The following is a 21,171-nucleotide window of genomic DNA, read 5'->3' as shown; positions in this document are numbered from 1 at the left end:
GTGTGCGCGCGCGCGTGTGTGTGCCTGTGTGTGTGTGTGCGTGCGTGTGTGTGTGGGGGGGGTGAGTCAAACCTTTCCCAAAGAAAACATTATTTTCTGAAGTATTTCCACAGGACTGAATAAATTTTTAACAAAACCTATTTGCAAGAATCTACTAAACAAATTTATTTTTTCTGGGGAAGTTTCAAGCTGACCCCCCTCCCCAAATAAAGGTCTTATTTCAGCTGTTTGTTTAGATGGTCCAAAAGCTGCTTTTCTACTCAGAAAAAGGCCTGCAAAGCCTCTGTCTTCCTTCCATCTGGCTGTGCTGAGGTGAGTATGTGGGTTGTGATGTTAGGAGCACAGTGGCGGGCTACTGCCACGTCATAAGGCATGGTAAGTCTAATTTATCATAAAAAACAAAAGATCAGATAGGAGCACCCTCACAGTTAGGTAAGAATTCTGTCACTGAGCTGTCCCCAGCCTCACTTCACTAATTTTTCCTAATTCTTATTTTGAGGCAATAACAGCCCAGAAGTGCCCCGACCTCTGGTAGCTCACGCTGGCATGGATGCCTGCAGCGCCGCACTGCTAGGCCAAGGATCCACTTGCTTTCGCTTTATTTAGAGTCTGTTTTCAATATCTGACTCTTAGAAGCTAATTAAAACCAACAAACTACTTTAAGTACTTTTTTGGAGATGGGGTCTTGTATTGCCTATGCTTGTCTCGAACTCCTGCGCTCAGTAATCTTCCTGTCTTAGGGTCCCAGGGCTGAGGACTAGAGGTGCATACCATCAAGGTCCCGCTTTTATAATTAATTTTGGCATAGCATTCCAAATGTTCTTTTTCCCACATGTCCACTGAGCTACCCTGACAGTTACCAACACTCTGGATGTTTGTGTTCAATCATAAGGGAGACAGAGATAGGACACAAAAGCAAAGACTGAATATCTAGCATCTGGAATTCCATTCTAACCATCACAGCACATCCTAATAGAAAGACAAATCGTCACTGTTAATTCTTATTTCGTTCAAAGAGCTAAGAAAGCCACAAAAATCTAAACATATATAGATAAAGATTCATCATTTCATAAAATAAACTGGTAATCTTCCAGGAAGATGGAAAGAAAGCAAACCTAAGCCAGGCCCTGCCCTGAACATGACGACCTCTCCTCAGCATGGGAAGACTTCAGAGACAGACGTGCTGGAGCTACCTAGCCTCTCGGGACCTGAACAGCAGGAGGGAGTGCTAGGGCTACACTGTATGACTGTCACAAACAAAACAAACAACTTTAAAGGACTAAATAGTCTTGAGAGGTAACTTAACTGTAGATCTTAATTACAGGCAAAGAAAAAATTACAACATCAACAAAAATAAAAAACTATCTGGACAAGAGGGATCTTTTTCTTTCTCTTCTGAATTACCTCACGTTCTTGATTATTTGGTAGACGTATCATGAAACACAAGGCTACCCAAAGATAACTGTCATTGAACATCGAGCACTACACATTAAGACATACCAAATTAAGCTTAGGAAACTGCATCTCTCCCCACCGAGAGGCAAAACAGTGGAGTTTAGTCCATTACTACCGAGTATAGATGGTTGGGCTAGGTTCAAAGCACATACTGAAGCTAATGTAGACAGGGACCAGTGCACACTGACCTTCTGGTTCATTTAAGGGTCATATTCTATCACTCCCAGGTAGGCCCTAGGTTCATGCTGCTAGATAGACCCTAGCCCTACAGTTCAGGTGGATGTAGTTCTGAGTACAGAATCAGCTGCAGAGGCCTGTATGAACCGTCAGCACCTCCTGGAGCTTACTGGTGTCAGAATTCTCTGCCCATCCCATGACTGGAGAATAAGGAGCCACTTTCACAAGGTCCCCAAGAAGTATTAGGGCTCTCTGAAGTCTGAGCACACAGGCACTCAAGAATTCAATTGTCTGATACCTCTACTCGCCTGTTCTTACCTGGCCTGCTCTCTGCTCCCCTCTTATCCTTTCTACGAGACCCTTCCACAGTGCCATCTGAGACTTACTAGCTGTAGAGCTTGTATGTCCTTATTCTTACTAAACTCAAGACTGCAACTCTTTACAGCTGCCCTGGTGGAAGATGCACGCATGCGCCTGTACGCCCTTGTCTTGCCATTCAAATCTCTTTTCCTCCATGTCACCCAGTTACCGACCCACTTCTAGATCCACCTTCCACATCCACACTCAGTTTTGGAACCAGCTTCAGTTCTCTCCCACCCAAAGTCATGGATCAGTTGGAAATGACCTGGGTCTACAAGGGGAGTCGTGCTGGGCCCCATCTCGGTCCACTCATTTTCTCCCAGTCACACTTTGGCAATAGGTGCCATTCCAGATTCCTGCCTATCTCTGTTGGGGAGCAAGCACTCTTGCCTTCCCCTCCTTGGGAACGCCGATCCTAAGAACACGCTGGGACACAGTTTCCTTGGGAGGGCAAATTAGAAGGGTCTCACAAGCCTGACCCTGAGGTCATACTTACAGTTAGCCTTTTAGTAACCTTAAGTTTCCAGCAAAACACCAACTGATAACTACCATGCCCACACTCTAACCCCACCCCACCCCCGCGTGAGCAGCTGCTTCAGCCCGGTCTCAGATACCCCATTGTCAACCCCAGGGGATTCTTGGTGCTGTAAGACGTACCTGGAACTCCCAATCACACTACTACGCCACTCTGCTCACTTCTCCAACCCCGACCTGCTTTCCTACACCCCTTGCCTCCCTACCGTTCCACCTCGGGAGCCTCCATTCAGGTCACATCAACTGTCCAACTTTCTTTCTACCTAGACTGGAACTGCTGAAAAGACTTTTACACCCACACTTGATTTGTGAGGGAAGAGGAGGACCTGTAGCACCCATTACCCTGTTGGCCCCCCAGGGCATGGCTCTGGGAGAGAACAAAGGTAGGGTGTCTAAACACACTAGACACCACATTTAACCTTCATCTAAGCAACACAACTTCACAAGGGCAAAGATCTGACCTTAACCAGCACTGGGCTCCAAGAAATGGCAGTGAGCATGTGCCCTGTGCTCCCATTCTCTGGACCACTCAGTCTCTCACAGCCCAGCTCCTGGACAAGGACATCCTCAACACAGCGTTATGGAAAACAACCACAGCAGCAGCAGAAACCTAAGAGGTTTAACTACGATATTTTCAGGTTAAAAGAACCAAATTTATGCTGTTAAAGAAAGAAGGAAGATTGTGACACACAGAGTTGCCGCATTCTACTCTGAGCCCCGGCCTATCCAGAGGAAAAAGGCCTCTGCTCTCCCTCACAGCCTGTCCCAAGCACTCGTGGCCAGAGACTAGTGGCTGTTACCTTAAGATGGGCTCCAGGTCAGGGTGTCGCCGCTCTTCCCTTTTTAAAGACCCCTGATTTAGGGCTCCTAAGATGGTCTTGTCAAAGGTCTCAGAAGACAATTCCTTTGGAAGCTACAAGAGAAAAACAGTATCCAATGCTGAGTTCTTCAAACATATGAACAAATATAAACAGACTTAAAAAAACTGCCTTCTCCTCAGCCAGCCCACAGCATTCTTTCCAAGGCTGACGTGGTACAGATCTCCTGGGGCTTGCCTAGATGCACTGGACACCCATGTGTTCAGCACATGACTCGCACATGTGAGGCCCTATGCCCTTCAAGATGACATCCATACAGAGCTTCAAGCTAAACTAGCATAGACAGCGGCACTGTGATCTTGGAACACTATTCTGAAAAGTGTTGTCTCCATCTCCATAGTTATCAGTTTTGTGCTTCCTGCCGCTCACATTGTAATCTCAGCAGTGCTGGACAATTCAATGCTCTACGCCAAATAAAGAACAAAGTTAGGAAGGCTGGGTCAAATTCTTTTGAGTTTTATTTACACCAAAAACACCCATCAGAGCTGGTGATGGTTCAGTATTTGCTACTCAAGTTCAATGCCCAGAACCCAGGCAAAGTGGATGGGAGAAGTGACTCTCAAGGCTGCCCCCGACCTCTACGTGGACCAGACCCTGCACAAGCCACACCCATAATTATAAAAACAAAACAAAAACCACCCTCCAGATTTTCCCTCAACATGATGGACGTGTCCTATGAGCAATGTGCTAGAATCTGTAAGAAAGAATCATTTGGCCAAGAAAAGTTTCAAATGAAGCCAAACTCTTATCATATTATTTAACTTGCTTAATTAAAAATATTCCTGGAAAATGGGTTCTAAAACTAACTAAGCTTTTCAAGAATTCAATTTTGACTTTTGTGATTAACTTCTGAATTACTGTCACTTTCACTAAAATTCTTTTAGTAAACAGTCCCCAAACACGAGAGGGCAAAGGTGACGGCACTGAGGTTGGGCACAGTGATTTGGACAATGTCTGCTCATCAATCTGGGGAGATCACAAAATGGCATCGTCACTCTACCACGAAAAGCATGTCCTCCAACCCCAGACTGAAAAAATGAATTCTGAATTGACACATTTCCCAAATAAAAAAACACTATTAATTTCAAAATGGACACTTTGACATCAGCGTATTAATATAGATTTTTGACAGTAGGTATTTATTACTAACTTTAAACATTAGTAAAACATATTATTTAGTGTATATAGTGTGTGCACATGTATATGTATGAACATGTGTGTCTGCACACGTCGGGGAGACCAGAAGTTGACACCAAGTGTCTCCCACCATTGCTTCCCAGCTCATCTTTTGAGACAGGGTCCCTCTCACTGATTCACAGTTCACTGATGAGCTAGACCGGCTGGCCAGTGATCTCAGGGGATCCACCTGTCATTCAACACTCCAGTACTAGGGCCACAGACATGCTGGACTTGACGTAGTTTTTACATGGGTGTACTGCAAACATATCTACAAGTAATACACTGACAAAGAAGCCGTGGCAGAGAAGTCTATTTCAATTTTCAAGCCCCTGATGGTTGCTTTACACAACTGAGGCCCACCATGCAAAGTGCCACCAAGTTAATGCAATGTTCACATTACTGGACTGCGTGTGGCCACGCAGTCAGCATGCAATCTAGTTTATTTTCATGTTGTTTTTGCCTTTTTTCCAGGGCTCACTCAATTGGAAGCTTTCAGGTGTTTCGTGTATATTCTATTTTATACTGGACTTTCTCCTCTCTGCATCTTAGTTATAACAGATCTAGTCCTATGTCAGCCTCCACACAATCTCAGAGTAAGGAAAGGTTTTTTATCTAGGTACAAATTTATCTTAAAAAGGCCAAAGCCTAATAAGCAGACTTTTATCTTTATTTTTCTTGTTAATAAGGTTAGCAGAAATAAATTGTTGATTCACAATAGGGAGTTGCAGCCTTCACCTCAAGGAGTCTCCTAAAAGGGTCAGTAGCTCAAGTGGGAACGAAGTGGCCTTATTTGTAACCATCTTAAGCTCCCACTGTGTGGTTTTGGATCTAACCTTGATGACAACTTGCTTGGTCAACACACATCTCGACTGGAAGCATCGACACCACCACTGACATCACTGGCGGGTTATCTGGCAGAGTCTTGTCAACTGATAGTCTCTGCAAGTGTGATCGGCTATCCTCTCCTGTGTATTAGCGACTTGCAAAGATTGAGAAGCTTTGATGGAACTAGCTCATCAAGACCTTGGTACCCATGTTATGATGAACATAACAACTTAAGCTGATCAATCTACTTTCATATTAATAAAAGCCTGTATCTTCTTCCCTTACTTCATGAAGAAGGATACCATGAGGCAGCCCCTCATTGAAGAAGTCCTTTACTCTGAAAAGAAGCCAATCAACTTAAACTGTGTTATAAATCCCAAACCTGTCTTTCCTACTGATTTGTTGTCTTCGCACTTTAATGGCTTACACTTGTGATGTCAAGACCCTGAACTCAACTGGAGGAGGGACCCTGGGCTTGACTGTCATGAAGAGACCACCGCAACACTGTCAGCTGAACCACGGGATGCTGGTTTGCTTTCTGAGCCACACTAAAGTTAGATCCAATGCAGACTTGCCAATCTTGCTCTTCAACTCAGGGGTCGCTAAAGTAGACTCCAGATGCCATAGAGTAGTTTACTCTTCACGACTAGACATGGCCGGGTCTGGAAACTGCTGTCCAGCTGCAGAAAACACAGCTAGCCATGGGCACACTCCATATGCACCAGCAGCTGCTCCATTCTAATGTTAAGACAGTTTTTGAAGCACACGCTTTAAAGAGGGACTGCAGTTTGTCATCTCTACAATTGTTCCTATGCAGTCATTCATAAAACCTCCCTACAATGTACAGTACATTTCAGTCACTCAAGAAGCTAACAAGCATCCAAAATCCTACTCTGTTCTCACAAACTGTGAATACAACAGCAGAGGAAGAAACAAAAATTCAGAGCTGCTGTGGAAACATGGAAAACAAAACTGGAGGGGGCCAGGGCATGGAGGGCAGAAGCTGCTGTTCTCCCAAAGACAGAACTCAGCAACTCCAAGCCCCTATTATTTCTGGAAACTGTAGTACAACTCAACACCAACATACCCGTTCACAGCATCACTGCACAGGTGCTCAGATGGACAGATTCTGCTCTGGATTTCTATAAATAAAGTTAAAGATAGAAGCAGGCAACCTGAAGAATACTTGACAAGAGGCAATTTCTTTCTAGAAAGACAGTGAAGATTACCCCATGTAAGAGTGGTGTTCATACATTTAAGGAAAAGTGCTCTAGTCAAATGCTGGCTAAGCAGAGGGGTTAATTATCATGACCCTGAAGAACGAGTTAGGCATTTGGGAGTTTTGTTGTTGTTAAGCATTTATCTTTTAGAAAAACTATGTGATAGAAGAAATGTAATCTGTTAAGATACAGCACTGCTCAAGTTTATGTAGACACAGAAGACTGCTAGAAGCCAGGCCACAGCTGGCAGAGGGCTCTGTGTTGCTCACTGAACTCTTAGAGGAAGACAGACATAGAGGTAGCAGTCTCACACACAAGCTGGCCTCGATAGGTGGCACTGTATCCTGTGGAGCTCATTCTCGTGCACTGGAGAAAACAGGAGACAGAAGGAAACAAGAACACCCTGCTGCCAAAGCCTGGTGGCTGCTCATAATTGTTTATTTAACTTACATTAAACGCTGGTAAATGTACCCTATCAAGACACAAATGAGCTTGCAGTAAGCAGAAAAGGTTCACAGATGCATGCAAAGGAAAGAGGGGCAGATGCAACTCGGCTTTATCATCAGGAGCCAGCCAGCGTTTGCTCTCCCTGCTGCAATGCTGCCTGGCTCCCCAGCACCTGGCAGGGTCACAGCCACTCATTTCCTTAAGTCTGGCAGAAAAGGGCCCATGCTCAGAATGCTACTCTTCTATCTTGGTCTTCTTTCCACCAAACTGTGGAGGGCTGATGGGTTAAGGAGAGACACAGGCTCAACCCATCTTGACAAGCAGGCCTTTAGGAACCTGAATGGGTCAAGGAGTTCTCAGCCCTTAACTGACAGAACCCAAAAACCTATGTAAAACTAAACACTACCGGCCAAAATAAACAAACGCACACCAATAAAATTACTTCTAAGGACATTCTACTACACACCTAAGTGGAGGCCCAAAAATGTGAGCCTATTTCCACCTTGTCTGAAGGTCAGGGAGTTTCAGCTTGCTCAGAGTTGTTGCCATTCCACCCTGACCAAAGGTCAGAGTTGGAACTTACTTCTTTTCTTTCAAGGTTATTTTCCGTTTCTACCTCAAAGTTCCCACCTAGATGTAGGTCAGAGGGTTCTGCTCACTCAAGGTTATTGTCAACAGGTGTGGCTAATATCCAGCCCTTGTATTTCTGGAATAGAGAAGTAGATGTGTTTCTACCTCAAACAAAGTCTAAGGATCCAACTAAGTTCCTACTCCCTTATGTAGATAACAACGGATTGCCTACTGAATGTTTAACTGAGAATGTAGCCCACAGTCTTCAAATAGTCAGTTCATTCCTTCTATCATGCTGATGCGGTTTTTTTGTTTTCCATTTGTCGTTTTTTTTTGTTTTTTGTTTTTTAACTCCTGTCCTACCTTTTAGGATTGGAGTTTTTAAGCAAATGGAAATTAAAGGCAGGCAATTTTCAGTATTCAGTGAACTCCCTCCTGGTACTATCCTGTGTTTCTATTTTATTACTTTTACTCACATCTTCGTTCTCTTTTATTTTTCTAATCCCCATGCTCCTACCCTGGTATGGAAACTGGTCTCTGACACTCCTAGATGAGAGCCTTATACAGCCGTCATCAGAGAAGCTTCCTCCTGCAGCAGATGGGAACTAATACCCACAGCCAGACATTATACACACAGATCTTGGAATACACAGTTCTAAATGGAATATCCTCCATCTAATCTCTCTCCAAGGTTCAGGGAGCCCCACTGAAGAGGAGACAGAAAGAGTCTAAGAGTCCGAGGGGACAGAGGACATGAGAGAAAGGCCCTCGGAATAACTGAGCACGGCTCATACAAACTCAGAGGCTGAAGCAGCAAGTACAGGGCCAACACAGGTCTGTACCGTCTTCTGCATTATGTTACAGCTTTCAGCTTAACGTTTCTCAGGGATTCCTGAGTCTGGTGCCTTCTCATGGAACTCTTGTCCAACTTCAGTGTAATGGTTTTTATTTTGTTATCTCTTAGAAGCCTGTTCTTTTCTAATGAAAGACAGAAAAGAAGTAAGTCTGGATAGGAGGGGAGATGAGGAAAAACTGGGAGGAATAGAAGGAGGGAAAATTATAATCAGGATATGAGAGAAAAAAAAGAATCTATTTTTAATAAAAAAGGGAAAAAAAGAGAAAATTCAGTTTAAAATAAGCCATAGGAAAGACACTATTCCACTGCCTTAATCCAGACAGACTAACAAATCCCGCGAGCCACCGTTTCGCCAGGGTATGGAGCATCAGCTACGCATTCTGCTCAAGCCCCCGGACTGTGAAAATGCAGTCCCTTGCAGAGTTTCAAGAATCAACAGTCACAGACATGAGCTCAACACAAGACACATATCGTGGCAGGCACACAGTGCAAATCCGCAAATGTCAGGTGCTATCAGTTCAGTAAGGACACTCTAATATGAAATTTGGTAACTGAGTTATGAATATTTCTTGTTTCTGGATTTTGCAGCTTTATCTCTCTGTTAACAATAAGCTGTGAAGTATTTGCTTACCGTGCAATAGTAATTTATTGATCATGTAGACCTAGCTTCCCCTTTTACTGTTTCTTTCATTTTTTAATTAAATCTAATTAGAAGACTTTATTTACTCAAGGGAACAGGTAAGGATGTGTACAAAAAAAGAACAAAAAGAAAAAACAAAAACACAACAATCTTTTGACAATTCCATCATCTTCTCCTTTTGTGGATGGGGTGGGAGAAGGTCAGGCTCCGAGGTAGACAAGATTTAGGAAAAGCCCACAGATGCAGAGCTTCACAGTTGGTAGGTAGCACAGGAAATAAGCCTCACACCACTACAGACACTGTCCAGGGGGAAGAGCCCTTAAAATGAAACATCTCTGCTAGAAGCTAAGCATGGGGACCCATTTTCTAAAGAGAATCCCTTTGCCACTTAGGCCAGCAATGTCACCTAAGAGATACAATGTAACATTTCCTACTGCTCACATTCCTTGTGTCTGGAGCCAACTCTGTGTTTTCATTCCTCGCTGCTTTGATGCTGAAACTTTTGGAATCCTTTTGTCATACATAAATCTTAACAAGGAAATCTGTAATGTTACCTTCAGTAGGAACTCCTGTAGCTCTTGGTGGGTTTTTGTTACTGTTGTGACTGAAAGGTCAGACCAATTTACCTGATTTAAGAAAACACAGATTGCATGGTTATTGCTTAGGCAGGAACTGGTTGGGGAAAAAGCCATGTGTAAAACAAAAGGCCTTACTTAAATTTTAAGATTAGCAATTAGAAATATAAAGTTCTTCTAGCGTTATCATAGCTTCTATAAATGTGTTTAATCTTACATTGATATTCTACTCAAAAGTTTTTCAATAATTTGTTTCAAATTACACTTTAAAAAGCAGTGTTAAAACGTAACTATATTTTAGTAATTTTCAGAAACTAATTTTTCAGAAATGTTTTGCTTTTTTGGTTAAATACAAAAATGATACTATGACAGAGTAGAGCCAAAAGATAAAATCCTGTCCCCTGTTGCTCACTAAATGTACAATTCCAAAAGAAACAGTCAGGGCAGTGTTTCCCTCTTTAGTAGTACCATTTTACAGTTGAGGGAGATTTAGCTTCTGAAGAGATTATCACTTTGATTTCAGACGTTTTAAATCCTAGAAAGATGCTTCAGTGCGCCTGATCACCTCCATTTCCAGGTAGAGAGAATGAGCTAAGTGTGAGCCAGAATGAACACAGGATCAGGACTATGCTGGCTCCTAGACACTAAGAATTCTGTGAACTTCAATTCCTACTGTACATCTGATTTAAGTAACTACCTGAAATATGCTAATATCTAAGTCTTATCAATTAAACATATAACAATTAGATAAAGCACACAAAATTCTGCCTAGCAACCCTGTTTATTGGCTGGTACAATTCTTACATGATAATCACCTACGTGGGTAGGTGGGTACTGGAGGAGACATGACAACTGAAGTCTGAGTTAGTCTCGTGTCACAGTCACACAAACCAAACCAATGTTTAAGAGTTTCTACAGTCACCATCACCTCAAAGATGGGGGCTTCGGCCTGAAGCAAGAGCAGCCAGGGGTTAAGAAGGCTCTGTAGAGAGGGAGCATTTGAGCCAGATGAGCTGTGCTTTGGTCCAAGGTAAGGAGAAAGGTCTACAGAAAAGCAGTGCACTCTGACAACTAGAGAAGCCAGCATGCAGAGTTTCAAGGGCAAAGAGTCAAATATGCCAAAAGTGAGACACATGGAAATTGGAAACGGAAACCACAAAGCCAAGGATTATTCTCCTTCAAAGTAGAAGTTAAAAGAGTTTTAAAATTCATTCAAAAAATGTTCTGAGCAAGGCAGACACCGTAGGATGGCAGGGGCTGAAGATGATCTACTCAAGGACCAGTGGAAGCAGGCTGCAGAGGAAGGAGAAAACGTCTACCAGAGGTTACAAGAGTCTTCCGGAGAGAGGACAGCTAGAACCTGGCAAGCAGTGGCTGTTGGAAGAACTGACGTGGGGCTGCCGAGAACCCTGGCTTCACTCCAGAGGTTTAGAGTATAGTATGTGTGATCCAACATTAGCAGGCTCAACAGTGAAGCTGCAGCAGAGAGAAGCGGGTGGAAAGTCTTACCCTGACAGTAACAGAATCTGACCGGACCCTGGGGTTCTCAGCCAACAAGACAACAAAGCCACAAAGCGGGGGTGAAAAAGCCCCATGAGGAACAGGGAAGCAGGGCAGTGATGCCAGGACAGAGAAGGCCAGTGGTCTGCAAATACTTTTGAAAACATTTGCTTTTACTTTTAAAGGCTATACCTTACACTTTTAATAGTGTCCCCAAGTCTAAGGTTCTTGTTTTTAAAAACTACCATATTTACCTACCTACCTACCTATCTATATACCTACCATCTTTAAAGTAGTAAACCCGCTAGCAGTTAGTTCTTCTAAAGATCACTTATTGTAGTAAATGATGCATCTTTTGGGGGTAAGAATAGCTTACTTTGAAAGTGTACTCCCAATATTTGTCAGCCCTTTTTCTCTGGACTCCTTTCAACATTATCTTCTCAATGTGTACAGCTGAAAGAAAAAACACACATACTGACTGTGTTAGAGATTACACACATATTCAGTTACCTAAAGGAATCTTATAACTTGACAAATGCCAGTAATTAAACTATTTACTGACTCCCCACAACTAAACTTAACAAACGATACACAGCAATATGCCACCCATCCATGCACGAGTGGATGTTTCCTATATATGTCAAGATGCTGAATGCCAAGAGTGTGAAGCAGTCAACAACAAAAACGAAATACCCAAAGAGACTTTACTGAAGATTTTCTCTACAGGATAACAATGAAAATTCTTATTCAGATTATCACAATATAGCACTTTGGTGTCAACTTACTACACAAGGCTTGTTCAATTATTTATACATAATAGGAATAAATTAGAAAGTACCTTCTTGTTTTTAATTTGTATAAATGTTTGCCTACATGTATATATGTGTATCACATGCATGCCTGCTGCCCACAGAGGCCAGGAGATTCTGTATCTCCTGGAGCTGGTAAAATGTAGTGTAAACTGAGCACCATAAGGAACCCTGAAGTCTCGCTGTAAAAGCACCATATGTACAGTTCCAAGGATGGAATGGTGGACACAGTGAACATGAGAACATAGTGAACATGAGAATAGGCAGTCTATTCACAAACTAAGCAAACATGAAAGCCCCAGCCACTCACTCTATAGCTCCCTCAGTAAATTGTCATAGAAAAGAAAAACTGGGGGGAGAAAGTCAATCTAAAAAGGCCGCTCTACAAACTGTAACACAAGGTCTTCGAGACAACAGATAGTTGCTCGGGGTGCAAACCAGGGAAACCATACTTACTTGAGCTGAGGTGGCAACATCAGAGGCTGACAAAAATGAACTTGATAATGATGCCAGAAAAGAGGTTGGGAAAGCAGTGCAGTGGGGTGGGGTGGGGTGGGGTGGGGAAAGAGGACCACTGATGGATTCAGGGGAAGGGTGACTCATTCTGCTGCAGAAGAAGTTTAAGTAGCGAAAGCGCAGACGTGAGAGCAAGACTGTTACACACCGTGGGAGATGAGCAACCAGAGGACGCGAGGGACAGAAATGCAGCAGGGAAGTGCATTCAGAATAAGCAGGGAGAGAGTACTAACAGCACTTTGGCTATCTTTCACAATGTATTACTTTCTGGGCTGCTTCAGCCAGCCTCTCTGGGCTTCAGAAACACTGAGGGTGAAGGGAGGAACAAAAATTTTCAAGTACCAGATGGTGACTCTCAGACCCGTGCAATGCTACAATGACCAAAGAGGGATGAGAAGCCCTGGGTTTCCAAAACCTGCTATACTGAGAAACAGAGTGCCCGTCCAGAATGCACGAAGTTCTGGGTTGATCCCAGAACAGCACAGGCGAAGGCATGTGAGCTGTGAACAAGGCCAACTTGGGTCATTTAGCAGGATCTGTTTCAAGGAGAATCAAGACAAGAACAGAGGCATGTGCACTTCCATCCTGCAAACCGCTGGGTTCTTGGCTTTCTGTCTCTCGCATTCTCTCCCTCTGTGTGTGTGTGTGTGTGTGTGTGTAATGCCTGCCAGAAGTCAAATGTGGGCTGTCTTCATTAATCATTCCCCACCATATTTTGAAATATTATTTTACTGACCCTGGAGCTCACTGATTCAGCTAAATATCTGACTGGCTGGCAAGCTCCAGGGAGCCTTCTCTGCCTTTGTCTCTCCAGCACTAGAATTATAGTCCCACATGTTGCTGCGCCTGGCCTTTTGCACGGATGCTAGGGATCCGACTTCCAAGTCCTCAAGCTTGCAAAGCACTTTATCAACTGAGCAATCTATTTCCCAAACCCTTAGTGTTCCATGTTTAGCAGAGGAGACAGAGGGAGGGAGGGAGGGAGGGAGGGAGGGAGGGAGGGAGGGAGGGAGGGAGGGAGGGAGGGGACTTGATGCTGCTGCTCCTTGCTGGGAACATGCTTTACCTTCATCCTGGATTTCAAGTTATGCCTGCTGCTGCTACCTGTCTTAACCCTCATAAACTAAAACCAGAGAGCAGGTATTACATACCATGTTTTTAACAGTTAGAAATAAAGAACCACACATGTTACTACCTTAAAACTGACTGCTATCATTTGAAATAGTCTTCCTTTTCTAATTTTTTTTATGAAAACGAACGTAAGACCAAGCTCTGCATCAGGTTACTCTGAGTTCAAGGAGCTGAACAGAAGGAGTTTACATTTCTTCCTAACTAAACAGACGCACTTCTATCCAGGAAAACTACACATCAAAAAGATTCTGACTCAAAGGAGGCACACTGACACGAATTCAGAGCTGTAACCGAGTGTGTCTTATGCATCCTTGGCTCATCTACAACTTACACAGCAGCCCACACTTTGATTCAAGTCTTCTCATTACGGGCTTATGGACACCTCAAATGCAAAGAAAAGGAAACACTCAAGCCCAATCCTTTCTAGGTGACACTGTGCCTTCATTCCATGTGCCATGCCTCTTTAAAACTGCATGGAAAATGGATTTGTGAACAATTTCTTCATCCTCTAACTATGATCTCTGTTCATTTCCTTTTCTTTTTTTTTCTTTTTTAGTAGACATGACCACACTCTATAGACAAAAACACTATAAAAGTACTTGAAAAACAGGATAAAATCTTTGTCCTACAGAAGCACACAGAGGTTTAAGAGACAGCCCCAAAGACAACTGTCTGACACAGGCCCCACACACGAGAGGACAATCCAGAACACAGAAGTCACAACAATGGGAACACTGCTTTTGGGCAAAAGCCTAGTACCAACAGGATTTCTCTACAAAGAAGAGTGAAGTTAAATAGCACTGGGGCTCAGCTGACAAGAGTGTGTGTGTCTGGCACCACAAGCCCTGAGGTTGCTTCCGAGTACCACATAAACCAGGTCTGGGGGCACAGGCCTATAATCCTAGCACTTGGGAGACATAGGCACAAGAGCAAAACTTCAAGACCAGCTTTGGTTATATAGTAAGTCTGCCGCCACCTTGGGCTATGTGAGAACCTATCTCCCAACCAATCAACCCCACCAGCAGCATCGACAACAACAAAAAACCTTGAGTGTAAACAATGCCTTGCCTTAAGTTCAAATACAGCATACCTTCTCGCTGAGCTCTGTGAGGGGCCAGAGTGAGTCCATCTTGAGGTATCTGGGCTTGTTCTACTAAGCCAGTCTCATTATTCTGTATATAATCACCACAAGCAGAGTCGTTCTAGAAGAGAAGATAATGTGTTAATCTATAGCAGAGAAGAGAGTTTCTATGACAAGTTCTGCAGTCTGAGTAACTGTACTTAAGTTACCATGACTAGACATTAAGGGTGGAGAGAAACCAAGTGTTAAGAGTCACAAGTAGTAGTATAAATGTTTATTTTATTTAACAGTAATCTTTTCAAACATTTACTTTTCCAGCTATTTTGACACACAGAAATCAAATATTGCTAACTGGAGTTGCCAGTAGTGTCATTCTATACCAGGTAAACTGGAATCAAAATGATATATAAAGGGAATGGTACACTTTATGTTAATTTCCCAAGTAAGTGCATTGGCACTTTGTATGTTAATCACTACATAAAGTTTATTTACTGACTGGTTTATTGACAATCTATTAGGGATGCTCTGTTAGGAAAAAGCATTACCAACAGCACCATTACCACACACCAAATCGTTCTAAGAAACTATGTATGGATAGCTTACCATTAAAGCCAAGCCACTCAGAAGCTATTGGGAATCCTGACTGAGTTGACTCGGTCCATCACTAGTAACTATGGGTGTGCGCCCCAAAGGTTGGATGTTTACAATAATAAAAAGCACACCAAGCTTACAGCTCTCCAGAATTAAAGCAGTGTTATGTTATGTTGTTATTATAAGAAAATAGCCCTGTCACTTCTCTGTCCTGACACCTTCCCTCCTCCTCTCCCCAGAACCTCAGTAACCCTCAAATACCACTCACATCAAGGCCACTTGTCAATAACGCACTGACTTTTCAACTGTGTAACGACAAATAGAGGCCAGGTAAGGTAGCATCCTGCTGTTCAATGCCCCAAACTAGTCTGGCGGTGAGTGTGGGATTCTACTGATGTGAATGAACTCCATTACATACTCCTGGGAACTAAGCCTCACACCCACCTTCCAGACACCCAAGGCACTAGGAGTGATAAAGCACCCTGTGGTGAGGAAAGCACAATCTCTTCAGTGCCAACGGCTGACACATTTGGCCTCACAGATGCTACTTTTTTTTTATCGATTTTTAACAATAAACTCATATTTTATCCTAATTCAGATCATATAATTTTTCCTTGCAGCCAGCATTTGTCAGAGAGGGTTTGCTAATTAAAAATTCAACACCTTTCTAAGTACTTTAAAAAAATTAATAGCAACACAGTGCTGGCAATATGGCTCAATGGCAGAGTACCTGCTTAGCAAGTGCAAGGTCCTAGGTTTCATCTCCAGTACCATAAAAAACAAAAGCAGAAATGAAGCGTTCCAATCTTCCCAAATAGCTATTACCTGAAAGAATCTTTCAGTTTCAATTACTTCTTTTTCTTTTTATTCCTTCCGGTTTTACTTTGAACTACATGTCTGTTATGTATGGGTACGTGCACATAAGAACAGGGACCTGAAGAGGCCAGAGGTCTAAGACATCCCTAGAGTTACAGGGACCCGGGTCCTCTGAAGGAGCAGTATGTACTCTTAACCAATGACCCATCTCCCCACCCTTACTCTGTTTCTTATAGCAGCCAAAATACGATTTCAGTTTAAAACTATATACCTTCAAATGTAAACAAATGAAAAAATGCAACAAATTTCTATAAAAAATGCAAATTGAAGCACAATGAGATCACTTTACGTCTAACAGAATGGTTATTGTCCAAAATAAGGGGAGAAGAGTTGAAGTAGTATAATCAATGCCACCAAATGTTGTTACAATACCTTACCACAGTTAATTAATAACACTGCTTCCACAAGCATCATATTCAAACCATGGAGAAGTAGCTTGCTTCACAACCAAAATCACAAACCTGAAAAGTTACTTTTAAGAACAAAATTGTTGGCCATGGCGGCACACACCAGTAATCCTAGCTGTACAGGAGGCTTAAGCACAAGGAGCTCAGGTTCAAGGCCAGACCAGCAACTTAGCAAGATTCTGCCCCAAAATGAAGTGAAATGGGCTGAATAGTAAGTACGAGAGGGCCTATGCAGCAAACTGTTTAATAAATTAGGACCTAAGTCCACCAACCATAAAACACCTGCAAACCATTTCTTATCCCCAAAGCTCAGTTTTGCCAGTACTGTGAAACTGTTCAGACTAAATTTAGAAACTGTTTCTAAACTTCACAAAGAGCTATGAAGAACATAATTGTGGAGTTTATTATCACCAAATGGGAAAGGCTGTCAGTCATGCTGCCTCCGTCTGCACATATCACACACCATGACATTCAGTGGAGGAAAGATGCCATGATGTTTGATGTCACTGTCTATATAGGAATGACATCTACCCCCCCATTAAGTTCTGGTTCTCACCTTTGTGGAAGAAATCAGCCAAGCAGAAGTTTCGGTTCTATAGCAACTATGACACAAGAGGCAAGAATAGTCTAATCTAAGCTCAACCAAAGGCAAAGTTTTGAGAATTAACCCACAGCATTTGACACAAGCAAGTTCCAGATTAAGAAAAACACATCTTGTATCTTAATTGAGCTGTAACCATAAAATTGACACATCTCAGAACAGGCATGATATGGAGGTCTGCTATGACTATGGAGTCTTTCTGGTGGCTTATTAACTAGAAATGTGGATCACAGATGATTCAACAAGGGGGTGGCAGAAACGGCCACTTTAAAGCTTGACTGAAGAGCGTATAGGAGGTATTTACGGACTACATACACTCTGCTCTAACAGTCCACACCAGCTTTGCTATATGTATATTCTTCTTAACATGATATTTGCGATAACAATGGCAAAGTATGCAGGCTGGAGGGGAACAACATGGCAGGGAAACTGTCACTATAGGGGGCTCTGTACACTTACTGACTGAAAAATTAAAACTGGTGACCTTTGCTAGAGCAGGCCTGGGACGGTGAACTCCATGGGAGCAGGAGCATCTGTGGAAGCAGGACAGAGACAGCAAGCTCCACAGGAGCAGGGCGGATCCAGAACAGGGGTATTTGCGGAGGCAGAACTGAGTCAGACACCTGGCCTGGGTCACAGCAGACCTGACACAGTGAACTCAACAGGAGCAGGTATAGGGAAGCAATTGCTGAGCAAGTGGGCCAGAGACTGCTGCGGGTCATGGTGTGAATCTGGGACTTCTGAGGGAGTAGTCCTGAGCCAGGACCTCTGCAGGTCCGGGCGCACCCGAGTTGGGGACCTCCAAGGGAGAAGATCAGAGCCAGAGGCCTTTGCAGGACTAACCCCAAGCCAGGGACCTCTGCATGAGCAGATCCAGACCAGGGGCATTTACAGAAACAGGTCTGAGCTGTCAATCTAGACCGGATCAAGCCTTAGACCGCAAACTCCACAGGAGCAGAGCACACCCCAGAAGCACTGAGCAACCTCCAGGAACACAGAGTGACCAACGGGGCAACTAGAACTGTGGCACTGACTGTACCACGAGGATCAACCATCTGAGCCTTGGATCCACTGGCACCTAGAAGATTAGAAGACTGATCATCAGAATCACATTCAGCCCCAACCACACCTATTAGAGGAAAAGATGAGTAGACAAGAACACAGGCAACATCACAAAGAGCAACACAACACCAGTAAAATCAAGAGACACTACAACACCAACACTTGAACAACCAAATATAGATGAAGCAGAAAAAAAAATGACCTAAAAAATGACTTCAGGAGAATGTTTCAGACTCTTAAAAAGGAAATGAGAAATTCCCTCAAAGAAATGGAGGAAAAGGCAAACAAAAAATTGGAAGACATAAGCAAATCCCTCAAAGAAAACCAATAAAAAGCAATCAAACATATGAAGGAACTATTCAAGTCTTGAAAATTGAAGTAGTGACAATAAAGAAAACACAGGCCAAGAAAATTATAGAAACAGAATACAAGAGATGGAAGAGAGACTCTCAAGCGCTGAAGATACAATAGAGAAAATACTCACCAGTCAAAGAAAACATTAAATCTAACAAAAGCTTAACCCAAAATATCCAGGAAATACGGGACACCATGAAAAGGCCAAATCTAAGAATAATAGGTATAGAGGGGTAAGTTCAACTCAAAAGCACAGAAAATATATTCAACAAAATCATAAAAAAAAACCTTGCCCAACTTAAAGAAAATTATGCCTCTAAAGATACAAGCTTACAGAACATCAAATAGACTGGATCAAAAAAAAAGTCCCCTTATCACATAATAATTAAAACACTAAACATAAAATTAAAGAAAGAATATTAAGAGCTGCAAAAGAAAAGGCCAAGTAACATAAAGGCAGACTTATCAGAATTACACCTGACTTCTCATTGAAGACAATGAAAAGCCAGAAGGTCGTGGTCAAGCCTTATGCAGACATTAAAAGACCACAGATGCCAGCCCAGACTACTACACACAGCAACACTTTCAATCAACAAAGAAGGACAAAACAAGATATTCTATGACAAAAAAAAAAGTTTTACACAATGCCTAGCCACAAACCCAGCCCAACACAAAGTACTAGAAGAAAAACTCCAACCCAAGGAAGTTGGCTACATCAACAAAAATACAGACAATTGATGATCTCACAACAGCATATCCCAAATAAGGGAAAAACGCACAAATTAACATCACCAGCAACGAAAACTAACAGGAAACAGCAATCACTGATCATTAATATCCCTTAATATAAATGGACTCAACTCACCTATAAAAAGACAGAGGCTAACAGAATGGATACTAAAACAGAATCCATCCTTCTGCTGTACACAAACACACCTCAACCTCAAAGACATCGTCTCAGGAGTAAAGGGTTGGGAAAAATATTTCCAATCAAATGGACCTAAGACACAAGCTGGTGTAGCTATCCTAATATCTAACAAAATAGACTTCAAACTAAAGTTAATCGAAAGAGACAAATAAATTTTTTTTTTTTTTGAATTTTTGAGACAGGGTTTCTCTGTAGCTTTTTTGGTTCCTGTCCTGAAACTAGCTCTTGTAGACCAGGCTGGCCTCAAACTCACAGAGATCCACCTGCCTCTGCCTCCCAAGTGCTGGGATTAAAGGCGTGTGCCACCACCGCCCAGCAAAGAAAGACATTTTATATTAGTCACAAGAAAAATCCATCAAGAGGAAATGTCAATAACAAATATCCATGCCCTAATTACAAGGGTACCCTCATATGTAAAAGAAACACTTCTGAAGATTAAACTATACATTCAACCCCACACTAATAGTGGAAGAGTGCAGCACAGCACTCTCACCACTGGGAAGGTCAGTGTGATAAAAGATTAACAGGAGAAACAAGGAAAAACTAACAGACATTATGACTTCCAGTTTAGTGATTTTATGGGGTTCCTGCATATGTGAAGGAGTGAATTTCTGTGTCTATATCTGTTTGTAGTGAAACTCATGTCCAAATGGATCAAAGACCTCAACATAAAGCCAGCCACACTGAACCTCATAGAAGAGAAAGTGGGAAGTACACTTGAATATATTGGCACAGGAGACCACTTCCTAAATATAACTCCAGCAGCACAGACACTGAGAGAAACAATTAATAAATGGGACCTCCTGAAACTGAAAAGCTTCTGTAAAGCAAAGGACACCATCAATAAGACAAAATGGCAGCCTACAGAATGGGAAAACATCTTTACCAACCCCACATCAGACAGAGGGCTCATCTCCGAAATATACAAAGAACTCAAGAAATTGCTCATCAAAACAACAAATAATCCAATAAAAATGGAGTACAGGCCTAAACAGAGAACTCTCAACAGAGGAATCTAAAATGGCTGAAAGACACTTAAGGAAATGCTCAACATCCTTCTCATCAGAGAAATGCAAATCAAAATAACTCTGAGATTCCATCTTACACCTGTAAGAATGGCCAAGATCAAAAACACTGATGACAACTTATGCTGGAGAGGTTGTGGGGTAAAGAAAACACTCCTGCATTGCTGGTGGGAGTCCAAGCTGGTACAGCCCCTCTGGATATCATTGTGGCAATTTCTCAGAAAATTAGGAAACAGCCTTCCTCAAGACCCAGCAATACCACTTTTGGGTATATCCAAAGGATGCTCAATCGTGCCACAAGGACATGTGCTCAACTATGTTCATAGCAGCATTGTTTGTCATTGCCAGTACCTGGAAACCATGTAATGCTCCTCATCAGAAGAATAGATAAGGAAACTGTGATAAATTTACACAATGGAGTACTACACAGCAGAAAAAAATAACCACAGCTTGAAATTTGCAGGCAAAGGATGGAGCTAGAAACAATGTTTTGAGTGAGGTAACCCAGACCCAGAAAGACAATTATCACATTTACTCACTCATAAGTGGTTTTTAAACAAAACAAAAAAAAAAA

At 42.5% G+C, this 21,171-nt stretch overlaps 1 protein-coding gene across 6 annotated transcripts in view; it reads right to left on the bottom strand.

The window, feature by feature from the left end:
* The window catches only part of Zcchc2 (zinc finger CCHC-type containing 2), a 45,531-nt gene that overhangs the window by 17,052 nt on the left and 7,308 nt on the right, over window positions 1-21,171 (bottom strand). For all 6 annotated transcript variants that reach the window (XM_050119747.1, XM_050119749.1, XM_050119748.1 and 3 more), the window contains exons 2-5: window positions 14,763-14,874; window positions 11,593-11,669; window positions 9,696-9,767; window positions 3,327-3,439 (exon numbers count right to left, since the gene is read on the bottom strand). In XM_050119747.1, the coding sequence (XP_049975704.1) occupies window positions 3,327-3,439; window positions 9,696-9,767; window positions 11,593-11,669; window positions 14,763-14,874 (374 nt within the window). The remainder of the gene's footprint in view (window positions 1-3,326; window positions 3,440-9,695; window positions 9,768-11,592; window positions 11,670-14,762; window positions 14,875-21,171) is intronic.

The sequence above is a fragment of the Alexandromys fortis genome, unplaced genomic scaffold, assembly GCF_014885135.2.
Source record: "Alexandromys fortis isolate MF-2015 unplaced genomic scaffold, M_Fortis_MF-2015_v1.1 scaffold_96, whole genome shotgun sequence".
Classification (NCBI taxonomy): Eukaryota; Metazoa; Chordata; class Mammalia; order Rodentia; family Cricetidae; genus Alexandromys; species Alexandromys fortis.
Note: the sequence above shows the minus strand (reverse complement) of the source record. Positions and strands in the feature narration are given on the sequence as shown.